General features: G+C 46.0%; 1 protein-coding gene across 5 annotated transcripts in view; it reads right to left on the minus strand.

Moving 5' to 3' along the window:
• Positions 1 to 24,082, minus strand: part of RIOX2 (ribosomal oxygenase 2) — an 845,240-nt gene that overhangs the window by 454,404 nt on the left and 366,754 nt on the right. For 3 of the 5 annotated variants that reach the window (XM_086934530.1, XM_086934532.1, XM_086934531.1), the window contains exon 5: positions 3,338 to 3,466. The exons of the other annotated variants lie outside the window; for them this stretch is intronic. In XM_086934530.1, the coding sequence (XP_086790656.1) occupies positions 3,338 to 3,466 (129 nt within the window). The remainder of the gene's footprint in view (positions 1 to 3,337; positions 3,467 to 24,082) is intronic. 5 annotated transcript variants of the gene reach the window in all.

Consider the following 24,082-nt stretch of genomic DNA (forward strand, 5'->3'; position numbering starts at 1 on the left):
ATTTCACCCCGGAGCATATTTTTTTAGGCTGCTGCGCTCAGAACTGCTCAAGCTGGTATGGGGTGGGAAAACACCCAGGCTTAAATGGGAGGTCCTTATCAGACCTTATTCGCAGGGTGGTTTTGGGGTTCCGGATTTCGAACTCTATTACCGAGCTGCCCAGGCCCACTTCGCCTACTTCTGGGTACGACAACCTAGATACATGCCCCAGCTGGCAGCTGAACATTGGCTAACACACCCAACACCGATTGAAGGCGCGTTGTACTCCCCAGTAGAAGGTAGAGATAAAACCCCAAACACAGTACTTAGCACGGTAACTGCGTGGAATCATATTAGTTCAAAACTTGATCGACAATTGCTATACGCCCCACTACTACCCTTGACCTATCACCCGCAACTACCGCTTTTACAGGAAGCTGGCTTTCAAAAGTTATTGACGAAAATTCATGTTCAAACATGGGGGGACTTATACAGGGATGGCACCTTCCGTACCAGAGACCAACTATATGAAGGAATACAACCGACACCACTAGAGGTATTTTACTATATAAGACTCCGGCATGGTTTGCAGGCAGTTACACCGGATTTCCCACGCGAACCTCCTGTACTTCTCCCTCTACAGCACATACTTCAACTCGATAACCCTAACAAACTGGTATCTACGCTATATAAATCGGTCCGCGTACATATGGAATACACAGAGTTGCCTGCCAGGGAGAAGTGGGACCAGGAACTGGCCGTAACACTTACTGACAAGCAGTGGGCATTTTGCTTACAGCAGACTGAACGCATTTCATCCAGCAGTAGATACAGGATTATTCATTATAAATTCCTACACAGATTATATCACACACCGGCACGTCTGCATAGGTTCCAGCTACGGTCTACTGACACTTGTGACAGATGTGAGGCTCCGGGAGCTGATTTCTTGCATCTTGCATGGGGGTGTGATCAGGTATACCGCTATTGGGATCAGGTCTTTCAGGCACTCTCTAAGATGATAAACATGGCGATGGCGCCATCTCCGTTAATGGCGCTGCTAGGCTATGTTGAACCACTTCAAGCAGCCCACCGCAAATATGTGGCGATGGCCATGCTATTGGCCAAGCGTAGAGTGGCCTGTAAATGGGGGAGGGGGAGAGCACCAAATTCAAGGATTGGCTGCGGGACATGGTGTATTGCCAAGAACAATTACATACTTACTCTGAACTGTTGCCTGCCACCTCCAGGCCCACTGACATATGGGCTCCGCTGCACTGTTATTTAATAGCGGAATCTCCGTTGGATGCCGAAGATTGAGGTTGGAATGCTGGGAGGTTACTGTGGTGCTCTCTAGACGGGGGAAGATGTGAAGCTGAGTCAGACTGATGCGGGTTCGAATGCTACCGTCATTGACCCCCCCCTCTACCCCTGCCAGTGGACCCCTCCTATTCCCAAAGTGTTGCCCTGCCTCTGTAGGAGGCACTATAGTGCTAACTGCCCTTTGCCTTAAGCAGTGGGGGTTCCTTTGGTCATCCTACGAGGCGTGATGATTTAGTACAGCTTGGTTGTAATCCTCATTCAATGTTCTGCACGTTTTTTTCTGCTGACTCTTGATGTAGATGGGCCACCATGCTGGCACGCGAGCTTCTCCCTCTACGTGACTAGGATATCGCACATGTTAAGGTTACTAAAAAATGTAAAAAATGTGAGACGAACTAATATGCTCATGTTGGTTTGTACTTGTCAACAGGTTGATGTGCCATCTATACAGAAATACGTATGCCAATTTCATTATGTCCTTTATTATCCTGCTGTTTTGAACCGATAGCGGCCGGCCTCAGGATTGTAGGCGTAACGCTGTGTATCCTTGACAGTATTATATAAACGTCTTGCACCAAAAAAAAAAAAAAAAGAAGGGACAGAATATTAGAGGCATAGCAGTTCAGGTGCTGTGGATTTGAGGTTTCCACTGTCAGGCTTGTTTGTTTAGAGGCCTATCAAACATACTGAAAGTCAGAAAACAACTAAAAAATGCCCTAAAAACAGTCAGGGGTGCTGCTAAGGCAGTAGAGTATTTAAGGAAGGGGCAGGGATATGTTCTGACGAAGGGGTAGGAGCCTTTACCATGCAGGACCTTTCCCACACAGTCTTTACCACAAAGAAACGTACCATGCAGGTTAAGTATTTGTAAATGCAATATGCAGTACCTTACCACATCATTAGGAATTTCAGTTTTAAATAGCATACATTTTATGTTCTTTTTTGTAAGTGATTTTAGGGTGAAGGGATTGGCAGAGGTAAAGGGAAGTGAGAGTGACTTGAGGGTTAAGGGATGGGTAGAGGTAAAGGGAGGTGAGGGTGACTTGCTGGCTCATGTGTGGGTAGAAGTAAAAGGACATGAGGGTAACTTGAGGGCTTGGGCTGGGAGGAGGAAGGTAAGAGTGGCTTGAGGGCTCGGGGATGAGTAGAGGTAAAGGAAGGCGAGGATGGCTCGAGGCCTTAGGGGTGGGTACTGGTAAAGGGAGGTGAGGGTGACTTGAGGGTTTAGGGGTGGGTAGAGGTAAAAGAGAGGAGAATAGAGGAAAATAGAGGTAAAAGGAGGCAAGGGTGATTTTTGGGGACAGGATTGGGTAAAGATGAAACAAACCTTTTGAAATCATTGTGAGTTTGATGATGAATAAATATCTCCTAAACTATAAAAGAACTAACCAACAAATAAGTAAATGTGACACGGAGGTAAACGTTAACTCGGAAAAACACAGTGTATGACAACAGTCTTAAACAAAGGGAATATGTTTACAGCTTCATCATTATTAAAAGTAACAGGCGGCCGAAAAGTATGATTGCGAAATTGGTCACATGTATCAAAGTCTCGTTATTGTTAATAGTTTGTCTTCAGCTCTTGGAAAAACCGGGATGCTCAAGCTTCGAACTCTGATGGTTTCAAGTTATTTTGCAATGAAAATAGTACAATAATCAGTTCTTAAACATCACGGAAAAACACTAAACAAGAAATCAGTCAGTGCTTAGTCCATGCCACAAGGAGGAAAACAGACACATGGGGACAAACTGAAGCCCACATGAAGCTGACACACACTCACCAATAAAAGAGAAAATAAGATTGACAAAGAAGTCAGGCAATGTTGAGTAATGGGTGCTCTAAAATCCCATTTTAGAGTATTTTTTTTCTTCTGAAACAATAGATTGGTGCAAAGGACAGTGCATGCGCTGCTTTAAGCGAAACCTAAAAAATAAGTTGCAAGAGATAGGAAGATGCATTTAGGAAAAGAATGCAGTGTTTTAACCCTATACTATTCACCAGAGAAATGCACATGTGTACCACTGATATAACTACCTTTAACATGAATTCATGGGTTGGGTTTCCAATTCTAGCTTCTGATTCCACATTGTATTCCCGAGCTAAATGGACAGTGGGTTTGTATAGCCGCCAGCGTTTCTGCCCTTCTAACTGGAGAATGAAGACCTGTACAGAAGTACGATAGAATGCAAAATGCACCATAAGACCTTTTGTTTTAAAGTTAATCTTAAGAATAAACACACTTTGTTAAGAAATACTTCTGAAGCCAAGTGAAGTTTGAATCTTCTTCTTTAATCCACCTACATGTAATACAACCAGCACAGCTCTATGCCCTTTAACACACATCACATCTCTGCCTTACTTAGAGTTCGGTTTGTTACCATTGCAGAATCATGGCTTTACATATTATCTCTGTGAGCCATGATTCTTTGATACAGTAGTTTACAACACATCTCTCGTTTTGACGAAATACAACCAGGAGTATAGAATGCACAACCGTGGAAAAGAGACACAATAAAAGGCTCTACAATCTCACAATGAATTTGTGGGAAATATAATAATGAATTTAAACAGAAACTCAAGCTATAAACGGAAAATGAATGAATGAACATTTTTACAATACCAATACTTAAGGATACTACTACTGAAAGTGAAGAAAAAACTATTAATGAAAACATCTCACATAGCTTCAAGATTATAAACACTACGCAATCCATAAAAACATCAACAGACAGTCATAATCACTTTAATTCACCAATAAAAAACAAAGGCATAAAAGAATTGTTGTAAATAGAAGCCTGGAGCCTGGTATCATTTTGGTTGCTTTATTCAAGTTAGTCAAGTCTTCAAGATGTTAAGATAATATATAGGGAAGACTCACCAGGAGTGACCAGCATGCCACTCAGCCTGCCTGGTTTCAACTGCCAGTTGTCATCAGGCTAAGCCCCAAACACTCCATGATGTCACCAAAGGTTCTAGTGGTGACATCATGTGAATGACAGTGAAATCCCACAGGCAGAAAAGAGACAGGCTAAATACAACAAGAATACTATATACATACAGGTTAAGAATACCTATCAGAAAATGACATACAAATATAAATGTGTGTAAAATAGTGCCACTTAGGATTTCATAATGAGATGCACATATATTTAAAATCAAATAATGAGACATATGAAAAGTTTAAAATCTTGCTCACATTAACACACAATACAGATACTGCATCATTTTTAAAGCACACTGAAGAAAAGAGGTCAGGCAATAACAAGTGAGGGATCAGGTAATAGTTTTTAAAAATGTAAGGCTGGATGACATTGTCAAAATTTGAGGCTACGCATTAGCAGAGAGATATACATCTTCCTTTCCTCCCTGTACAAACTGCAAAAATATAGGAGGTGTAGGACGTATTGGGAAGAACAAGAGTCACAGTGTAAATATGTGGCACTGAGTGGTATTTGGAGTGTATGTTCCAGTGCAGAGTGTGAGGGTGCAGAGTGTGAGGGTGTGCAGAGTGTGAGGGTGCGCAGAGTGTGAGGGTGTGCAGAGTGTGAGGGTGCGCAGAGTGTGAGGGTGCGCAGAGTGTGAGGGTGCGCAGAGTGTGAGGGTGCGCAGAGTGTGAGGGTGCGCAGAGTGTGAGGGTGCGCAGAGTGTGAGGGTGCGCAGAGTGTGAGGGTGCGCAGAGTGTGAGGGTGCGCAGAGTGTGAGGGTGCGCAGAGTGTGAGGGTGCGCAGTGTGTGAGGGTGCACAGTGTGTGAGGGTGCAGTGTGTGTGAGGGTGCAGTGTGTGTGAGGGTGAGGAGTGTGTGGTGTGTGCAGTGTGTGTGAGGCTGCAGTGTGTGTGAGGGTGCAGTGTGCAGTGTGTGTGAGGGTGCAGTGTGTGCAGTGTGTGTGAGGGTGCAGTGGGGGTAGTGTGTGAGAGGGTGCAGTGTGTGTGAGGGTGCAGTGTGTGTGAGGGTGCAGTGTGTGTGAGGGTGCAGTGTGTGTGAGGGTGCAGTGTGTGTGAGGGTGCAGTGTGTGTGGGTGCAGTGTGTGTGAGGGTGCAGTGTGTGTGAGGGTGCAGTGTGTGTGAGGGTGCAGTGTGTGTGAGGGTGCAGTGTGTGCAGAGTGTGTGAGGGTGCAGTGTGTGCAGTGTGTGTGAGAGTGCAGTGTGTGTGAGGGTGCAGTGTGTGAGTGTGCAGTGTATGTGAGGGTGCAGTGTGTGCAGTGTGTGTGAGGGTGCAGTGGGTGCAGTGTGGGCAGTGTGTATGAGGGTGCAGTGTGGACAGTGTGTGATGGGGCAGTGTGTGTGAGTGTGCAGTGTGTGTGAGGGTGCAGTGTGTGCAGAGTGTGTGAGGGTGCAGTGTGTGCAGAGTGTGTGAGGGTGCAGTGTGTGCAGTGTGTGAGGGTGCAGTTTGTGCAATGTGTGTAAGGGTGCAGTGTGTGTGAGGGTGCAGTGTGTGTGAGTGCAGTGTGCGTGAGGGTGCAATGTGTGAGAGGGTGCAGTGTGTGTGAGGGTGCAGTGTGTGTGAGGGTGCAGTGTGTGTGAGGGTGAAGTGTGTGAGGGTGCAGTGTGGGCAGTGTGTGAGGGTGCAGTGTGGGCAGTGTGTGTGAGGGTGCAGTGTGTGTGAGGGTGCAGTGTGTCCAGTGTGTGTGAGGGTGCAGTGTGTGTGAGGGTGCAGTGTGTGTGTGAGGGTGCAGTGTGTTCAGTGTCTGTGAGGGTGCAGTGTGTGTGTGTGTGTGTGTGTGTGTGTGAAGTGCCCACTATGAACTGAATGTATGCAAGCACAGGTGTACAGGATCTGGTAGTCCACAAGGCATGGCTATTTGTCACAGAGAGGTCACTAGCCTAGGTAGGGGTCAGGCCAGTTTGCCAACAATTAATCATGCTTGGGCCCTAGAGAGCACACACGCCTGAACTGGAGAGTCGCAATTCAGCACATGAAGGATGATTTTCAAGGGGGATGACTGTTCTTGTGTGGGCTAGACTCCTGAAGTGCTAAGTGCTTTTAGAAACTCAGAAGACTCCTACCTCTGAATACTTGCGAGTTCTGGGAAACACAAGACTAAATAGGGGCAGGAGAGTGGGAGATGGCATGGGATCTAAAGATGAGAGAAGGGTGCGGGGAGATGAGTGAACATCGATGGAAAAAGTGGAAGATGGAGGGAGGAGAACTAAAAGGTTGTGGTAAATTAATTCAATATTACCTCATCTCAGAATTTCTATACTTAATAATCATAATTTCAGTCAAAGCAAGGAGAGGAGTCCGTGGTGCTCGAGTACAAAAAAAAGGGTCCAGTAACTTGAGTTAAGGGGAGAGCTCCAGCACCAAGCGGGTACAGGAGTGGTCTGCAGCTTTATTCACACATCATAATATTTATACAGTTTTCAGTCAATAGGCAAAAGAAGAAAAGAGAAGTGACAAGAAAAAGGGGAGTGACAAGCAGTAATTTCCAACAGATGTGTCAAGGTAGGGGCGTGTCTTGTGTCTCGTGAGAGGGCATGTGATGTGTGGAAATGTGTTCTCTTTCAGTTGAAGGCCCTTACTCATTCGGGGGTTTATCTCTGGCTTAGAGTCAAGAACAGGGACCATCTTGTGTAAAACAGGAACTATCTTGCTGGTTCTGGGAATTGGCTGAACCACAAGAGTCAAAAAGAGGAACTATCTTGTGTAAAACAGAGACCATCTGCTCTCTGGCTTGCAGTCAAGGGCAGGAACTATTTCTTAAGACAGGAACTGTCTGCTGGTTCTGGGAATTGGCTGAAGCACAGGAAGGGGTGGTCAATGAACTAAGATGGCAGGTGCAGGGTGTCTTACAGTTAAGAAAACAGGAACTATCTGCTGCTAGTTCCCAGAATTGGCAGAACCACAGAAATGTGTGGTCAATGAACGGGGGTGCCAGAGGCAGGGTGTCTTGCTTGTGGGTCTGAAGACAAAATGGGTGCTTGTCTGAATAAAAAAATGGCTGTCAGGCAGAAACAGGGAAATGAGGGGGCACAATTGTCAATTTTATTTCCACAAGGTGATAAGATTAGGCAGGATCACGAGGGGAGAGTACAGAAAGAGCAGAAGCTGGGGAAGGAGAGAGAAAAGAAAATAGAAGAAATGGAGAAGCATGGGGAGCGGGCAGGAAAGAGATGGGGTGAGAGGATAAAGAGTTGGATAGAAGGACCAGGAGAAAAGGATGGAAGGTGGTGAGAAGAGGGTGGATGAGAAGGGCGAGGATGTAGGCGGAAGAGAGAGACTCAAAAGAGAAGGGAGTGGAAAGAGACTATAGAGGAAAAGGAGGCTGGAGAGGAGAGGAGCAAGAAAGAGATCAGGGGGGAGGGGGCAGGGAGGCCAGAGGAGCTGTGAAGTATCCAGATTGTCCTGAAGAAAATAAGGTGCGAGGTCGAGGTGAGGCCAGAAAGAGATGAGAAGGGCGGATGGAGAGGGGAGAACTACCTCCAATTCTCCAAAAAGAGCTATATTCTTTATATATTGTTAAGGAGTGAGTGAAGTGGTGAGCTCAGGGAGCGCGTACCGGTGAGCGCTTACCCCGCGAAAATTTCAAAAAAAAAAAAAAAACGTTTTTTTTACCCTTCAGGGTCCTTCTAGGACCCCCTCAGAAAACCTAGCGAGTCAGAGGGTGTGTACCCTGCCCCCTTTTAAACATTTTCCCCTTTATATTTTCACCTCTTGTTTCTCGATTCTACCGAGACACAAGATGGAGGACTCTCCGGACTGTTTAGAATGTTGACAGACATCCGACAGCCAATCAGCTTTCCGCTCGCGCGCTCCCGTAGAGCGCCGGGTGCGCTCCCCGGTACGCGTACCGCTGAGCGCTTGGAGCGCGCCTATAGATATATATGTGTTTTTTAAGTTAATTTTAAAAAAAAACACCGGAGCAAATTTCACCAAATGTAGCAAAAGCACATCGGCGTACCAGTCCCTACAATTTTGCAAAGTTTGACGTAATTCCGTTCAACGGTTCGGGCTGTAGCCGTGTCAGAACGTCCTATGGAAAATTGCATGGGGGAAACAGGTTTTGGGACCCCCCTTTTTTCTCGGCCCCCGCTTGACAAATCCCCCCAAAACTTTTAGGGAAAGAGCGGAGCGGAGCTGGCCAAAATTTTGGAAAATTACACGCAAATCCCTCAACCGGCGACAAAGTTATTCCCAATAGAATGTTGCGGATTTCCTATAGTAGCTGGGTCCTAACTAGAACTACCTACTGGCGACCGCCAGTAGGATATATATGGATATATATATATATATATATATATATATATATATACACACACATATATATATACACATATATATATATATATATATATATATATATATATATATATATATATATATATATATATATATATATATATATATATATATATATATATATATTTTTTTTTTTTTTTTGCCCAGAAGCAGAAGGCAGACCAGCGGTGCCGAAGGTTTGACGCCAAGAAGGACAGTAAGGTTCCAACATTGCAGGTCGAGGTATTAACAGCTTAACGGAGGTCACCTCACTTCGCTACCTACTGGGGTTAAAGACTCTTTTTTTAAGTCTCTCTCAAGGTACATGCTGGCACCCACTGTGGTTTGTCTGGGGGAACTACAAGATCCATGATTCAATGGCACGCGCCCACTGAGGCGGGACTTTCTGATATAAGTTCCCCTAATGCTGTGTACACTTGAGATGCCAGTGATCAAGGACTCGAGGTAGTCCAAAATGTGTATGGCAGTTGACATGCTGAAATGAAGGAGCCCTGTTTTGCTGTTACCTGCAATAAATAGAAGGAATACACCTACCTGTGTGTGGCGTGAACTTCTGGGCAAGGAATTTGTTGGAGATATATATATATATATATATATATAGTTGGGCGCTTGCAAATAGGGACTCAGTCTGTGAAGAAGTGCTCAGGAGTAGCACGAAACGCGTCGGCTTCATTTTTTCAAATTCAAATTCAAAAAGCTTTAGTCGAAATTCCAGATTGAAATCATAAAAGCATACATTTAATAGGTGCATAACACATAAGTTACAGATTGAAGGGGTTGTTACATTCACCAGCATTAAAATCTAGTTATACCAAGAAGTACAAAAGAATCTAAAATGCAGTTAATTTACAAAGTTCTTTACATTGAATTTCTGAATTTGAACAATAATTTAAAAAAACTCGATACAGCGTGTACAACAATAACATTTTCTAGCTGTTGCAGCCTGATAAAAGCAATTCTACAAGTGCGGTGGCCCCATGCCCTCAGGATTGGTTTCAGGAAAGCCGCCCTAGGAGCTGAATAAAATTTACAAAAAATAATACAATGAATGTTTGATTGGGCGGAGGTTTCATTGAATGGGCAAATAAGCGTCTCCTTTGACCAGTTATTACAGACTGGAAAGGTGATTAAGCGAAAGAAGGTACCAAACCTAAAACGGGTCAGTAACATTCTAGAACAACAGTTAAAATCGCTTATAAGATACAGTTGAGGCCCTTTATTGGCGGTAATTTGCTGGTAATCCATGACTGAGTTTTTAGATTTTTCCATGTCCCATCTATTATTAGCTAAATAGTCCAGAGCCGTTTTTTTCTGTGACTTTCTTGCGACCACCTCCATACTAGATGGTCTCGTAAAGTACTCTGGGTGGCCAATCTCAGTCATCAAATTTTTAACATAAAACAGCCATTTAATGTTGCTAACTACGTCAAGGGTCAAGCAATCAGAGATTAAATTACGGTTTAAAAATATCTCCGGAGTGACCCACACCTTATGCTATAGTAATATGGGCGCGATTTTTATGACATCTGAAATGTACGATAAGCCCAGTTCAATATGTGTGAGGTAGGTTGCTGTTGATTTAGGGGCCCCAAATAAGTATCTGAGGTACTGGTTCTCAGTTAGTTGAATCAATGATGCATTTTCGATTCCCCAGATTCCTGATCCATATGTGGCCGTGGAGATACATTTGGCCTTGTAAATTAGGGTCAGTTCCTTCACGGGTCTACCCCCTATTTTAGCCGCAAATTTGTTTAGGGCTCCTACAGCCGAGAGAAGGCTAAGTTTCTTGCCCTCACGGCAGTGTGCCAATTGCCTCTCCTATCGAAATTTATTCCTAGGTAAGAGAATTGGTCGATAGTCTGTATCCTCCTACCCTCGAGGAATATTGGGCATGATGCTTCCTTAGATCCAGGCCCACAGGCCATAGTGAAAGTTTTCGTGATGTTTATTTTTAAGCCCTTATCTTTCATGTAGTTGGAGAATTTCAGAACGGCCCTCTGTAAGCCTACCTTGGTTCGGGACATAATGGCAGCGTCGTCTGCGTAAAGGAGTATTGGCACCGGCTGCCCCTTGATCGATGGTTAGTCGAACTGTGACTCTTTAACACCTTGGCTGCTAGAGGTTTTCCCCCCCAGTGCTGCATTCCCAGATTTACCATTGTTCATGACGAGCTCAGCTCGTCATCAGCACAGCTCAACCGTGCCTCATGACGAGCGGAGCTCGTCATGAGCATCAAAGGGGTTAAGGTGATTGCCAATGGAGTTTATATATAGGGTGAAGAGTAGAGGTGCTAGTATGCACCTCTATCTCACACCCCTCCTAATGGGGAACTTTTCCGAGCACTCTCCCTGAGTGCCGTACCTTACCCTGGCTACAGCACCCCTATATAATTCCTTGATGAATGTAAGAATTTGATCATCAATGCCCATGTCAGAAAGTGTGGACCACAAGTTATTGTGGTCCACACAATCGAAGGCTGAACTCAGGTCAACGAAAGTGATGTAAAGATTACCCTTCTTAGCTTGAGTATACTTTGATATAACAAGGGCCAGGTTTAGTCCCTGTTCAACTGTGCCTTTGCCTGTTCTAAATCCATACTGAAGGCTGGAAATAATATCACCCTCCTCCGCCCATATTTGGATTCGGTTTAAAATTATACGGCCTGCTACCTTCATTAAGGAATCAAGAAGGGAAATTGGCAGATAGCAGGTGGGGTCGTTCCGGTCTCCTTTTTTAAAGATGGGAACCACTATTGCTTCGGTCCCAGTAGGTATAAAGCCATGGGAGTTTGCGCTATTCAGGACGTTGGTTAACATGGGGGTCCAAAGATTAATCTCAGTTTTAAAAACATCTATTGGGACCCCATCCGGGCCCGGAGCTTTACCTGGGGGGCTTTCTTTAATTGCGGCGGTGACCTCTTCACAGGTAAAGGTGATGCCCAGCGGAAATACATCCAGGGAGTTGTTTTCATAATCCTCTGACGTTATTACTGATGTAGGATCTACGAGGTCAGAGGGATTTATTTTATCATAAAGACGTTTAAAATGCTTTACCCAAGTTTCGCCGTTGATGGCAATATCTATTGTGTCTGTCTGTTTGTTCTACAGATGGGGGGCATTAATCGCCTTCCAAAAGGCGGTCATATCCCTGTTTTTTGAGGCATTAATCAGAGCTGACCATGCCTCTTGCTTCAAGGATTTTTTCCTAGTTTTGACTGCCATGGAATATAGCTTTCTGGCTAGGTGGATCTCCATCTGAGATCTTGGAGATATATACAGTGCCTTTTTTTAAAGCTTTAAGTGCTTTAGTGCAGTTGTTATCGAACCAGCCATTTGGTCGGTTTGATGCGGAGCAATACTCCCTGGTCAGGAGCTTTTTTATTTCTATTTGTATTTTTAGGAAAGAGCCCAAGATTTTTGTTGTAAGAGACAGACAAGTGTAAATTTCTTCCCAGGATTTCGATACTAAGTTTATTAACAATCCCGCTGGATCCACCTTATCCTATTTAATGGAATATCCGTTTCTACGAGCTAAATTGATCGCTGGTTGATATAAGAATTTGTCCCCCCCGGGCCTGTTCTTGCCCATCTAGTTTTACGGAAAAGGAGATCGGGTAGTGATCGCCATGGAGGACATCCAATGTTTCCCATGACGTTACTATCCGGGCATGGGTTTTTGATAAGAGAGTAAAATCTATTGTAGAGTTACACCCCCTCCCATGGAATGTTGGCTGGAAGTGGATGGTTGGGGAGCATAGCTCGTTAATATGGGATACATTAAAATAAAAGATCATGTTGTTAAATATATCGCCCGATATAGAGTGAATGAAATGGGTCGGGTTGTCGTCCTTATGCTCACCTAGGCCGCACAAGCCCTTCGAGCAGTTGGGACAGACGGTACAATTAAAATCACCTACCCAAATCAATAACGACTCCCCTCCTATCTGGTCCTTGGTGGTGGTGACACTGTGCATCAAGTTATTGATGACCTTTTCCAGGGTGTGTGTAGGCACATTATTATAAAAATTAATTAAAATCATGTTCTTGGCATTACCCCATTTGATTGTTAAAATCTGATAATGTTCAGTGGACAAATTCCTAAGTACTTTAAGCCCACCCGTGGTAGAAACATACATACAAAAACCTCCCTTGTTTCTTCCCTGGAAAGTTAATTGTGCAGGTGTATGGAAAGTCTGAAACCCCAGAAAATGGATTTCATCTAGAGTCCAGGTTTCCTGGAAACAGAGGATATGGTATTTGGCAACTAGATCGAGCCATGGATTTTGGGACACTTTGTTTGCCAGGCCTGCTACATTCCAAGATATAATTTTATGGGTAGGTTTGATCAGCTTAGGGGTAGTATTTTTGTCAGTTTCCCTATCGACCACAATCTTGCTAGATGGAAAGGCTTCCCTAGGTTGATGTTCAGTTAGTGCCCTAGGGTCCAGTGATGGATTAACTAATTCCTTCTTGGTCAGGTGGTTTGAGAACCTCTCGTCCATCAGTTCCCTGTCTGTCTTTTTGTCCTGCGCTCTGTCTGGAAGTAAGTTACTCTGAGTACTAATCTGATATACAGAGGGCTTTAAGGCTATTCTTTGCGACTTCCCCACTTGGACAACCGTCTTCTGTCAGTCTAGGTCATACATGCCTGCTAAGGGTTCGTAACGATTTCCTAGAGGAATTGACCAGTGTGGGTGGAACGTTGCCCGATGGGGAAACAACAGTTACAACGCAACTGTTACAATGGACTACTTTTACAACGCAACTACTACAACGCAGGATCCTTTACAACGCATGCCTTTACAACGCATGACATTACATAGCAGATGCTATTACAACGCATGCCATTACAATGTAAGTATCAGTAAGTTTATCTTTTTTAAAACATTTATTTAATTTGAGTTTTGGGGTACAGGGGTATTTTTAGGGTTCAGGGTTAGGTTTGGGTTATGGGGTACAGGGGTATTTTTAGGGTTCAGGGCTAGGTTTGGGTTTTGGGGTACAGGGGTATTTTTAGGGTTCAGGGCCAGGTTTGGGTTTTGGGGTACAGGGGTATTTTTAGGGTTCAGGGCTAGGTTTGGGTTTTGGGGTACAGGGGTATTTTTAGGGTTCAGGGCTAGGTTTGGGTTATGGGGTACAGGGGTATTTTTCGGGTTCAGGGCTAGGTTTGGGTTTTGGGGTACAGGGGTATTTTTAGTGTTTAGGGCTAGGTTTGGGTTTTGGGGTACAGGGGTATTTTTAGTGTTTAGGGCTAGGTTTGGGTTTTGGGGTACAGGGGTATTTTTAGGGTTCAGGGCTAGGTTTGAGTTATGGGGTACAGGGGTATTTTTAGGGTTCAGGGCTAGGTTTGGGTTAAGGGGTACAGGGGTATTTTTAGGGTTCAGGTCTAGGTTTGGGTTATGGGGTACAGGGGTATTTGTAGGGTTCAGGGCTAGGTTTGGGTTATGGGGTACAGTGTTTTTTTTGGTGTTCAGGGCTAGGTTTGGGTTATGGGGTACAGGGGTATTTTTAGGGTTCAGGGCTAGGTTTGGGTTTTGGGGTATAGGGGTAGCTTTAGGGAATAGGGATAGGTTTTGGGTATAGGGGTACAGGGGTATTTTAAGGGTTCCGTTTTTTAAAAAACTACTTTAAATAAATTAATTAAAATAAATTAAAATAATTAAATATTTATTAATTACAATTTTTAAAAAAAAGATATACTTACCTATACTTACGTTGTAATGGCATGCGTTGTAATAGCATCTGCTATGTAATGACATGCGTTGTAAAGGCATGCGATGTAAAGGATCCTGCGTTGTAAATATCGCGTTATAATGGTATGCGATGTAAATGTTTGCGTTTTAACGTCATACATCCTGCCCGATGTTGTCTGCCCGGATGATGGAATAGTGGTCTGGCTATACCTGGTCGTGGTTAGTATTAAGGTGCCCTAGGATAAAAGGGTCTGGATGTATGGAATCTAGAATTACAGCTAAAATTATTTAAGGTATCTCCGATGTCGGGGGTGGGTGGTGGGTTTAAGGAGGCCAATAGGGATAGGGGATAGAAATAGCTCAAGTCACGGGTTGATATGCCACCCTCACCTCTCTCCAGATACCAATCGACTATATGGGTGGCTGCCCTCCGATCTCTAAAGTTAATGATTACAACATCTCCCTGAATATCTTTGGGTCTAGGGTCCCACCCATGATAGTCTACTCACAAAAGCTTTTTCCCCGTTTATATTAGGGGGCAGTGGTCTATTGTTGCTTAACCAATGGATTACTTTATTTTTAAGAACTCTGTAGCCTTCTATCCTCCCTTCTCCCAACTATGGGACCCCAGTGAGAATAATAACGTAAGGGGCTGCCTCTAGTGCTAAATCTATGTGTTGCCCAGATCTATATGTATCAGTCACTGGAATAGATGCCCTCGTTGTAGGAGCGTTATTTGTTTTGAAAACATTCGTGGGTCCCCCTGTTCCCGACTTCCTAGGTGACTTAAGGGCGCTCTCTTTATTAGCCGGCGCTAGTGATGCCTCTGCTGTTCGTAACGGGGATTCCCTTGTGGTATTAATTTTTGTAGGTGGCAGGTCACAGGTCACATTTGGTGAATGGTGTAATGTCAGTTTCTTGAGGGTCTCACTATTGGAATGGGTGGCTTCCAGTATTGAGGACATTTGGTCACCCAACCACCTGACTCTCTCTATGAGTGGTAACAGCAGAGATTTTACCAACTGTTCCATACTCGCTAGTACCCCTTCGTTTGGAGGAGTTACGGAGAGAGGTGTCTTATACATAGTATGAGAGCCATGGGTTCCTTGCTTCTTAGTGGGGATTTTGAGAGGTCTAAGTGTCTTTGCTTGTCTGCCCGTATGGCGTACCCCGCCCCGCTTACCCTTTAGTGTGGCCCCCTGGTCTTAATATGGGGGCAAAGCCAGATTGTTCTTTTTTGTTCCTTTGGGCTTTCTAGCCGCCCTGGCTGAGATCTGAAGACGAGTCCAGGTTAACCGTGTCAGTATCTTCCCCCTTGGAAAGTTGTGTTATTTCCAAGCGATCCTGTAGGAGTAAGGGGGTCCCTGGGTCGTATGTGGGGTTGGTTCCTATAAATTCGGTGGGCGGGGAGATTGCTGTTTGAATGGAGCCTAAGGAGGAGCGTTTGTTGGAATGAAGTTCTAGGGACATGCGATGTTCTGCAGCTGCGATCTCTTGATCTAACTTCTTTACGGCCTTCGTTAGGAAGTGATCAATTGTCCCTCTAATGGTCCCACCCGCCAGTGAGTTCCTACTTTTAGTTTGACCTTTAGACATTTATTTCTCTACTTATTCCAGGGGCTTATAGCGTAGGAAATATAATTTAAACAGATGAAATGTTATGAAAAGGTGTTCAGTCACTGGGCGGAGTTTCTTACTTTACAGCCATTATCGAAGGGCCAAGAGATGTGGCCCGGCCCGGCCTCGTCTGGTCTAGGACGGCCGCAGACGGCCCCGCCCTTGTCCCGGGCTTCTCCCGGTGCGCTCCTGCGCGGGTCCCGCGGGACGAGGTTTCGGTATGCCCTTTATGCGCCTCCTGGCGCCACGCGATGATGAATGCGGCGTCCTTGCCGCTGGCGGGGCAGCTGGGAAATGTAGTCCAGTGAAGGGGACTCGGCAGAGCCAAGCCCGGCCAAGAGGGAGAGCGGAGCCAAGCCCGGCCCACAGGCGCTGCAAGCAAAGATGGGGCTCGGCGGAGCCAAGCCCGGGGGGCTCGGCGGCAGGTCGAGGTATTGACAGCTTAACGGAGGTCACCTCACTTCGCTACCTACTGGGGTTAAAGACTCTTTTTTTAAGTCTCTCTCAAGTTATATGCCAGCACCCACTTTGGTTTTGGCTGGGGGAACTACAAGATCCATGATTCAATGGCACGCGCCCACTGAGGCGGGACTTTCTGATATAAGTTCCCCTAATGCCGTGTACACTTGAGATGCCAGTGACCAAGGACTCGAGGTAGTCCGAAATGTGTATGGCAGTTGACATGCTGAAATGAAGGAGCCCTGTTTTGCTGTTACCTGCAATAAATATACCTACCTGTGTGTGGCGTGAACTTCTGGGCAAGGAATTTGGTAGAGATATATATATATATATATATATATATATATATATATATATATATATATATATATATATATATATATATATATATATATATATATATATATATATATATATATATATATATATATATATATATATAGAGTTGGGCGCTTGCAAATAGAGACATATATATATATATATATATATATATATATATATATATATATATATATATATATATATATATATATATATATATATATATATATAGAGTTGGGCGCTTGCAAATAGAGACTCCGCCTGTGAAAAAGTGCTCAGGAGTAGCACGAAACGCGTCAGCTTCATTTATTTTAATGGTGACGAACCCCGACAACCTTGCTGTAGCCTGTGCCATTAAACGTAAAGTTTTACCTACCTGTGTGAGGATTTTTTGAGGGGACAACTCTGTGTTGTGGAGAATATATATATATATATATATATATATATATATATATAACAACAGAAGATGGTCGGACAAGGGGAGCAACATTGTCCTATGGCCACTAGAAATGTACAACAAGGAAGCACTATCACAGCTCCAAGATCATGAATGCTACACCAGAATTAGTCCAACCCACACCTTAGGAATACAACAGAAATATCACAACGAACTTTACAGATGGAAAGGAATGGGACTGCTAAGCAAACAAGAATTTGAGTTCCTGAAAAATGATTATCCGGTTACTCCGCAACTGTACCTAATTCCCAAAATTCACAAGAATGACAAAGAACCCCCAGGAAGACCGATCATATCAGCCATGGGGAGTCTCTTTGAGAATACAAGTGTTTTTATAGACCATTTCCTACAGCCTGAAGTGAGGGAACTACCAGCCTACATTAAAGACACTGGAGACTTTCTGTGCAAAATATTTGATGTGGAATGGAAAAAGGACTATGTATTCATGACTTTGGATGTACAATCATTATACACCAGCATACGGCACAAAGATGGCCTACACACACTCAAACACTACCTGGGAAAGAGACCAATCACTTTGCATAAACACACTTGTATGTTATTGGAAATGACGGAGTGGTGTTTAACTAATAACACATTTTTATTTGACAGACTCCATTACAAAAAAATGCAAGGGTCAGCCATAGGAACCTGCTTCTCCCCCAGCTATGTGAATTTGCATATGGGCTGGTGGGAGGAGCAAGTACTAAAAGTCACACAGTCCGAAATAATGAACACCAATGTTATTCTGTACAAACGTTTTATTGACAACATTTTTATCCTGTGGCAGGGCAGTGTTGAGTGTGCAGAGAAATTTGCTTGTGATATAAATGAAAATGCTTTAAACTTGAAGTTTACCTGTAACACAAGCACCACCACGATACAATTCCTAGATTTAGAATTGTTCATTGAAAACTGTAAAATACAGACAGGCACGTACCGCAAACCAACAGCAGGCAATGCACTGCTGCACGCACAGAGCTTCCACCCAAAATCACTCAAGGAATCAATCCCATACGCAGAATGTTTGAGGATGACTCGCAACTGCAGCACCGATGAAGGACTGACAGTAGCAAAACGAATACTTATTCTCTAGACTTAAAAAAAGAGGGTACACCGAGAAAATCTGTCAGAATGCAGAACTGAAATGTAAGAACAAAGCTAGGAAAGATCTCCTTTTTCCCCCTAAACCAGTCACAGGCACTGAGAACAAGCATTTTCAATGCAATGGTTTCGCCTTTGGAAAAGTTTGAGCTATTGGCATTGTTAATGACAATTTCTTTATTTATGTGTTGGTTTAGAAAACAGATAAATAAATGGCATTGTCACTTACATTGTTATTAGCCTAATCTCTGCAGTCTCTAGAACTCCATAGCACTCCCTAGTTGCTCTACACTCCCTAGCACTGTGCACTTCCTAGCACTCCCTAGCTTCCCTAGTAACTCCGCAACTCTTAGCACTCTGCACTCCCTAGCACTCTCTAGTCACTTCCTAGCACTCCTTAGTCACTCCCTAGTCACTCCCTCGTCACTCCCTAGTCACTTCCTCGTCACTCCCTCGTCACTCCCTCGTCACTCCCTAGTCACTCCCTAGTCACTCCCTCGTCACTCCCTCGTCACTCCCTCGTCACTCCCTCGTCACTCCCTCGTCACTCCCTCGTCACTCCCTCGTCACTCCCTCGTCACTCCCTCGTCACTCCCTCGTCACTCTGCACTCCCTCGTCACTCTGCACTCCCTAGTCACTCTGCACTCCCTAGTCACTCTGCACTCCCTAGTCACTCTGCACTCCCTAGTCACTCTGCACTCCCTAGTCACTCTGCACTCCCTAGTCACTCTGCACTCCCTAGTCACTCTGCACTCCCTAGTCACTCTGCACTCCCTAGTCACTCTGCACTCCCTAGTCACTCTGCACTCCCTAGTCACTCTGCACTCCCTAGTCACTCTGCACTCCCTAGTCACTCTGCACTCCCTAGTCACACATACACACTTAGAGACACACCCCCCCCCCCTCCAGAGCTATCCCCCCTCCAGAGCCACACACACCCCCCCAGAGCCACACACACACCCAGAGCCACATACACATACACACCTAGAGCTACACACATATATCCAGAGCCACACACATACACACTGATTACAAACACACACCGAGCCATACACACACCCAGATGCACACACACATACAGAGCAACACATACATACCCAGAGTCACACACACACACACACCTAGAGTTACACATACACCTAGAGTTACACACACATATACACACACACAGAGCCACACACACACATACACACCTAGAGCCACATACACACACCCAGCATTGTAAATGACAACATTTGTATTTATGTGTTGGTTTTGAAAACAGATAAATAAATGGCATTGTCATTTACATTGCCAATAGCTTAATCTCTCGCAAATGTGAGAACTATTGTACCCTACGGACGAGCTCAGCAGACAGCAATTACTACCACCCACACACACACCCAGAGCCACACACACACACCCCCAGAGCCAGCCACACACACCCAGAGCCAGCCACACATACCCAGGGCCAGCCACCCCCAGAGCCACACACACACACACCCAGAGCCCCCCACACACACACACACACTGGAGCAGTCTCACACACACACACACTGGAGCAGTCTCACACACTCACACACACACACACCAAAACACCCTCCATCACTCTTTGAAATACAGAGGCAGCTGATATTAAGGTATGTAAGGCTCAATGCCAAGGCTCAGTGCCAAGGTTTTAGATTGAGTTGTGTGCACCTGTTTAATTAAAGTGGCAGTTTCCACACTATCACCGTCAGTGTGTTCTTGGCTACGCCATCCCACCTGAATATACAGTGGTGGAGAACACGCTTACTTACGTCGTCAACATCTCATCAGCAGGAACACATGTGTGAGGTATTTACCATTATTCAAGCTCTAAGCTCACTTAATCATATCTGGGCTTTCAACTATGTGGTAATAACTGTGCTACTTCCGTGAGCGCTGGGAAAGCTACTTGTTCACACAGACAGACCATAAGCTGTCGGACTACATGATTTCATAATGTGTATGTGGGAAGTAAAAGGGACACAGGATCGGCAAAAATAAACATAATAAGCAGTGCCTGGAATTGTTTTGGCTACCTCAGCAGAAATGCTAGGAGAGAACAACTGTTTTCCAGGCTGCTGATGGTTTCGACTTTTAATGTCCACCACACAACTCTTCCCAAAGGCACTAAATGTACACAAGTGACCAGAGCCTGTTCATGTCCTAGCGTGCTCTACCTGGTCCCTTCAATCACATCCCTGGAAACTGCAGATTCTAAACTCATTAAACATACAACTCACAGACTGTCTCCATAACATAATACTTTTGACAGCTCACGTTTCTTCCACAAATCAGTTTCTACACATCCTCAAACAATTCAAAAGCTGCCTCCTAAGTACATCAGAATGGTTTGAGTAAAGCATGCTGAAGGGGTGGTGCACGTGCACTAGTGGTGGGGGCAGAGGGAATATTTACAACAGAAGCCCATGGGGTCCACGCTTCTCATATCTACCATCCACTCTTCACGATGCATCAGCACAGCAGATGATTTTATTCCTGTACCCAGCTCCAATGCCAGACACTATCTCAGTCTGAATGTCAAAATGGGCTTAGTGCCTAGCCCTAGAAGGACTCTTTCAGTGTGGGTACGACAAGCTATTGAACAAGAGTACAAACAGGTCCCACCATCCTAGACTACTAGCCCTGGGCCACTTTTCCCGGCCCCCCTTACCGCCGCAGAGGCTCTCCTGCTCTCCATACAAGGGTGGTCCTATGCTCCTTCCCCGGGGCCCCCTGCTCAGGCTGTGCAGGAGCCGGGATGGTCCCGGAGAAGAGAGGATGGCGAAAGATTGTGAACCCGGGAAACAGCGGCCTTACCTGGGATGTACAAGCTGCGGCAGCGGCGCTTCCTGTTCTTCGAGCCGCGCCTGACGTCATCGCGTAATGCCACGCCTGGTACGTCACCACAACATGGAGGGTCACTTTACAGCTGATGTCACTTAGTCTCCACAACAAGGAGTGGGACCGCCTACAACGACTGACGTTCTATCGCCAGCTCACACCTCTCGTGTCTGCACAACACAGGCAGCGAGGCACCGCCTCCTTAAGCCAACGGCAGTACACATGAGACGAGACCTCGCCAACCCTGTCTTTCTGACATGCGAGGACTTGTAACCCAGCACCTCGGGTTTATAGACACGCCCCTACACCTCCCGACACATAGGAAATTCTCGATCTCCAATGAGGACATCTGTCGGGAACTAAGCAACGTGTGTGCATTGTGATGTCACAGCATGGGTCTGTCAACAAGTGTATCTCTGATTGGGTACGTCAATAACAAGAAAAAGCACTCAAAAGGCACGGACAGCGGGAGGGGGGCTGGAAAGGCTCGGACAGCGAGAGGGGGGGCAGGAAAGTCTCGGACAGCCGGAGTGGGGGGCAGGAAAGGCTCGGACAAAAGACAACATGAGACGGGGCATTGGAAATAACAACTTCAAACTCGCCAACCACTTCGGCCAAAGGCTTTTCCAAAATGACGAAAACATCACGGGACAAAAAAAAAAAAAAAAGTACACGCCCACAGCCACATGACGTCAGAAAAGAGGCAGGATGAGAAAAACATCGCCGAAACGCCCACGAATCGCCTCGAACGATGACAGGCAGATCTCACTTCCAATGGCTAGCCTCCATTTATGGAGCTAGCCAATGGAAGACAGAGGCAGGACTAAGCCCAAACTGTAGGAAACATAAGATTTCTCCTGGGCGGAGCTAGTGCTCCGGCCCAGGCGAAACCTAAAAAGGAGCGGCAGCCACCTAGATTGATCACAGGTTTTAATAGGTACCATACAAACCTACGTACAATCCTCACTAGGCATTGGCCTCTGGTACGGAACGATCCGACCATTGGTAAAGCGTGTGGGAAAACACCTTTGATAACCTTCAGGAAAGCCAAATTGATGCGTAGCCAATTGGTGTGCAATGCCCCAGCTATTAGAAAATCCAACAATTGGTTACAAACCCAAAAAGGGTTTAAAAAAGGCACCAAATGCAAAGCGTGCAACCATGGGACTAACACGACCAAGGGGGCGTGGCTTGGATGCCGACGAGGTAGGCAGCGTGAGCCCGGAGCTCCGCGCCCGATCCCGGATAAAATCCCGTTAAACTGTACGAATTCCGACGGGAATCGATAGCTCTGCTGGCTGAAGGCGTCGCGGAGGCATCGGCGCCCTGGGTTGCAGCCACTGCCAAGAATCGCCAAGAAAATTGAATTTGGAGTGTACCGGCGGAACAAAAGACCTTGGTCTAAGATGGCGGCCCGAGACCTGGGTCGGTGACGTAACGAACAAAGAATGCTTGCTGATCTACACCTCCAAAGACCCTACAACAACAACGTTCGCTGGAGAAGAGGCTTGGCGTTGATTTCTAAGGGGTAGCTAATGATATCCTCCTTTCCGTCTTGAAGAGGCGACGACGGTAAAGTGGAAATCTTCCTCGGGGCGTACCTAAGATGGCGGCATCCCCGAGAATCGAAAGTTGATGCCTTTACGAACAAATTGGGGTGGCGGGGGGCCCCATCGATACTGCTTCGGCCAGAGGGAGCTGACTCATCCCACTGATTATCCAGAAGAGCGACCCACGCAGTGCTCTGCGCCCTGAGATCAACCCGGACTCACAGTCTGTACCGCTCTGGGAGACTGTCCGGAACAGCCGGTCCTGAAACGCAGAACAGCCGACCGGGGACTAGATACAAGGGAGAGAGGAGGTCGACTACCAGGAACAATCAGATTACCGAGGCATACGACTGCAGGCGCAATTAGCTATTATTTGTCTTGGTCCCTGCGCCCAACGAGGAACCCCCCACCTAATACCCATTGACCAAACCAGGATGGGGAAAACGAAAGGAAAGGGGGACGGAGCAGCTGGCTCTGAAACACTGGACGGAGCGGATCTAGGCCACACCGACCTTCAACGAATGCAAGACCGCATTCTAGAAGCTATCTCAGCCACAAAGGACGCCCTGCAGCAGGACATTGCCCAGGTGGCGACAGGCCTGGGGCTCCTGAGAGCCGAACACGATAAGCTTAAAGATAGGGTCAAGAGCACGGAGATAACCCTATAGGAACTGGCCCCGGCGCACAAATCTATGGAAGGGCGGTTGGGAGATGCTCTGGACCGAATAAAGGCACTAGAGAGACGAGCGGAGGACGCTGAAAACCGTAGCAGGCGCAGCAACGTTCGCCTGGTGGGCCTTCCGGAAAAAACAGAGGGCGACAACATGGTGGGCTACCTTGATCAATGGCTGCGAACTGAAGTGGCACCGGAGGGGCTCTCCCCCTTCTTTTCGCTGGACCGAGCACATAGGGTCCCGGCCCGACCGCCTGCCCCGGGCCTACCTCCCCGTCCTGTGGTGATCAAACTTTTACATTACAAGGACCGGGACTGGCTGTTGCAGTGAGCCAGGGAGACAGGCCCCTTCCAGGTTGGCAATAACAAGGTTACCCTGTTCCCGGACTATACTTTCGAGACACAGAAACTCCGAGCTAGCTTTCTGTCGATTAAACGGGAGCTGCGTGTGGAGGGCATTAAATACTCCCTCCTTTTCCCAGCCAAGCTCAGAATAGTGGTAGATGATAAAGCTCTCTAATTCTCCACATCGGCGGATGCTTGGGCATGGTGGGACACTTATAAGGCCGGGACGATGGGGCCAGGTTTAGAGCGGAGGAAGAACAACGGAAACAGCCGACCAGAAAATCGCAGCGCCTCCGGAAACGCCAACACAGGACTGGGAAACCAACGATGTCACAGACGGAAGAGGAACGGAGGGTCGCTCTCCAAGCGGTGGTGGACTTATCAGGGACGGTACGAAGCCAGTCCGGTAAGGGCTCAGACTCTGAGGAACAGGTTACTGGATCGGAAACGGACCTTTCGGAACTTGGTAGCGGCAG

This window comes from Lissotriton vulgaris, chromosome 8, assembly GCF_964263255.1.
Source record: "Lissotriton vulgaris chromosome 8, aLisVul1.2, whole genome shotgun sequence".
NCBI lineage: Eukaryota > Metazoa > Chordata > Amphibia > Caudata > Salamandridae > Lissotriton > Lissotriton vulgaris.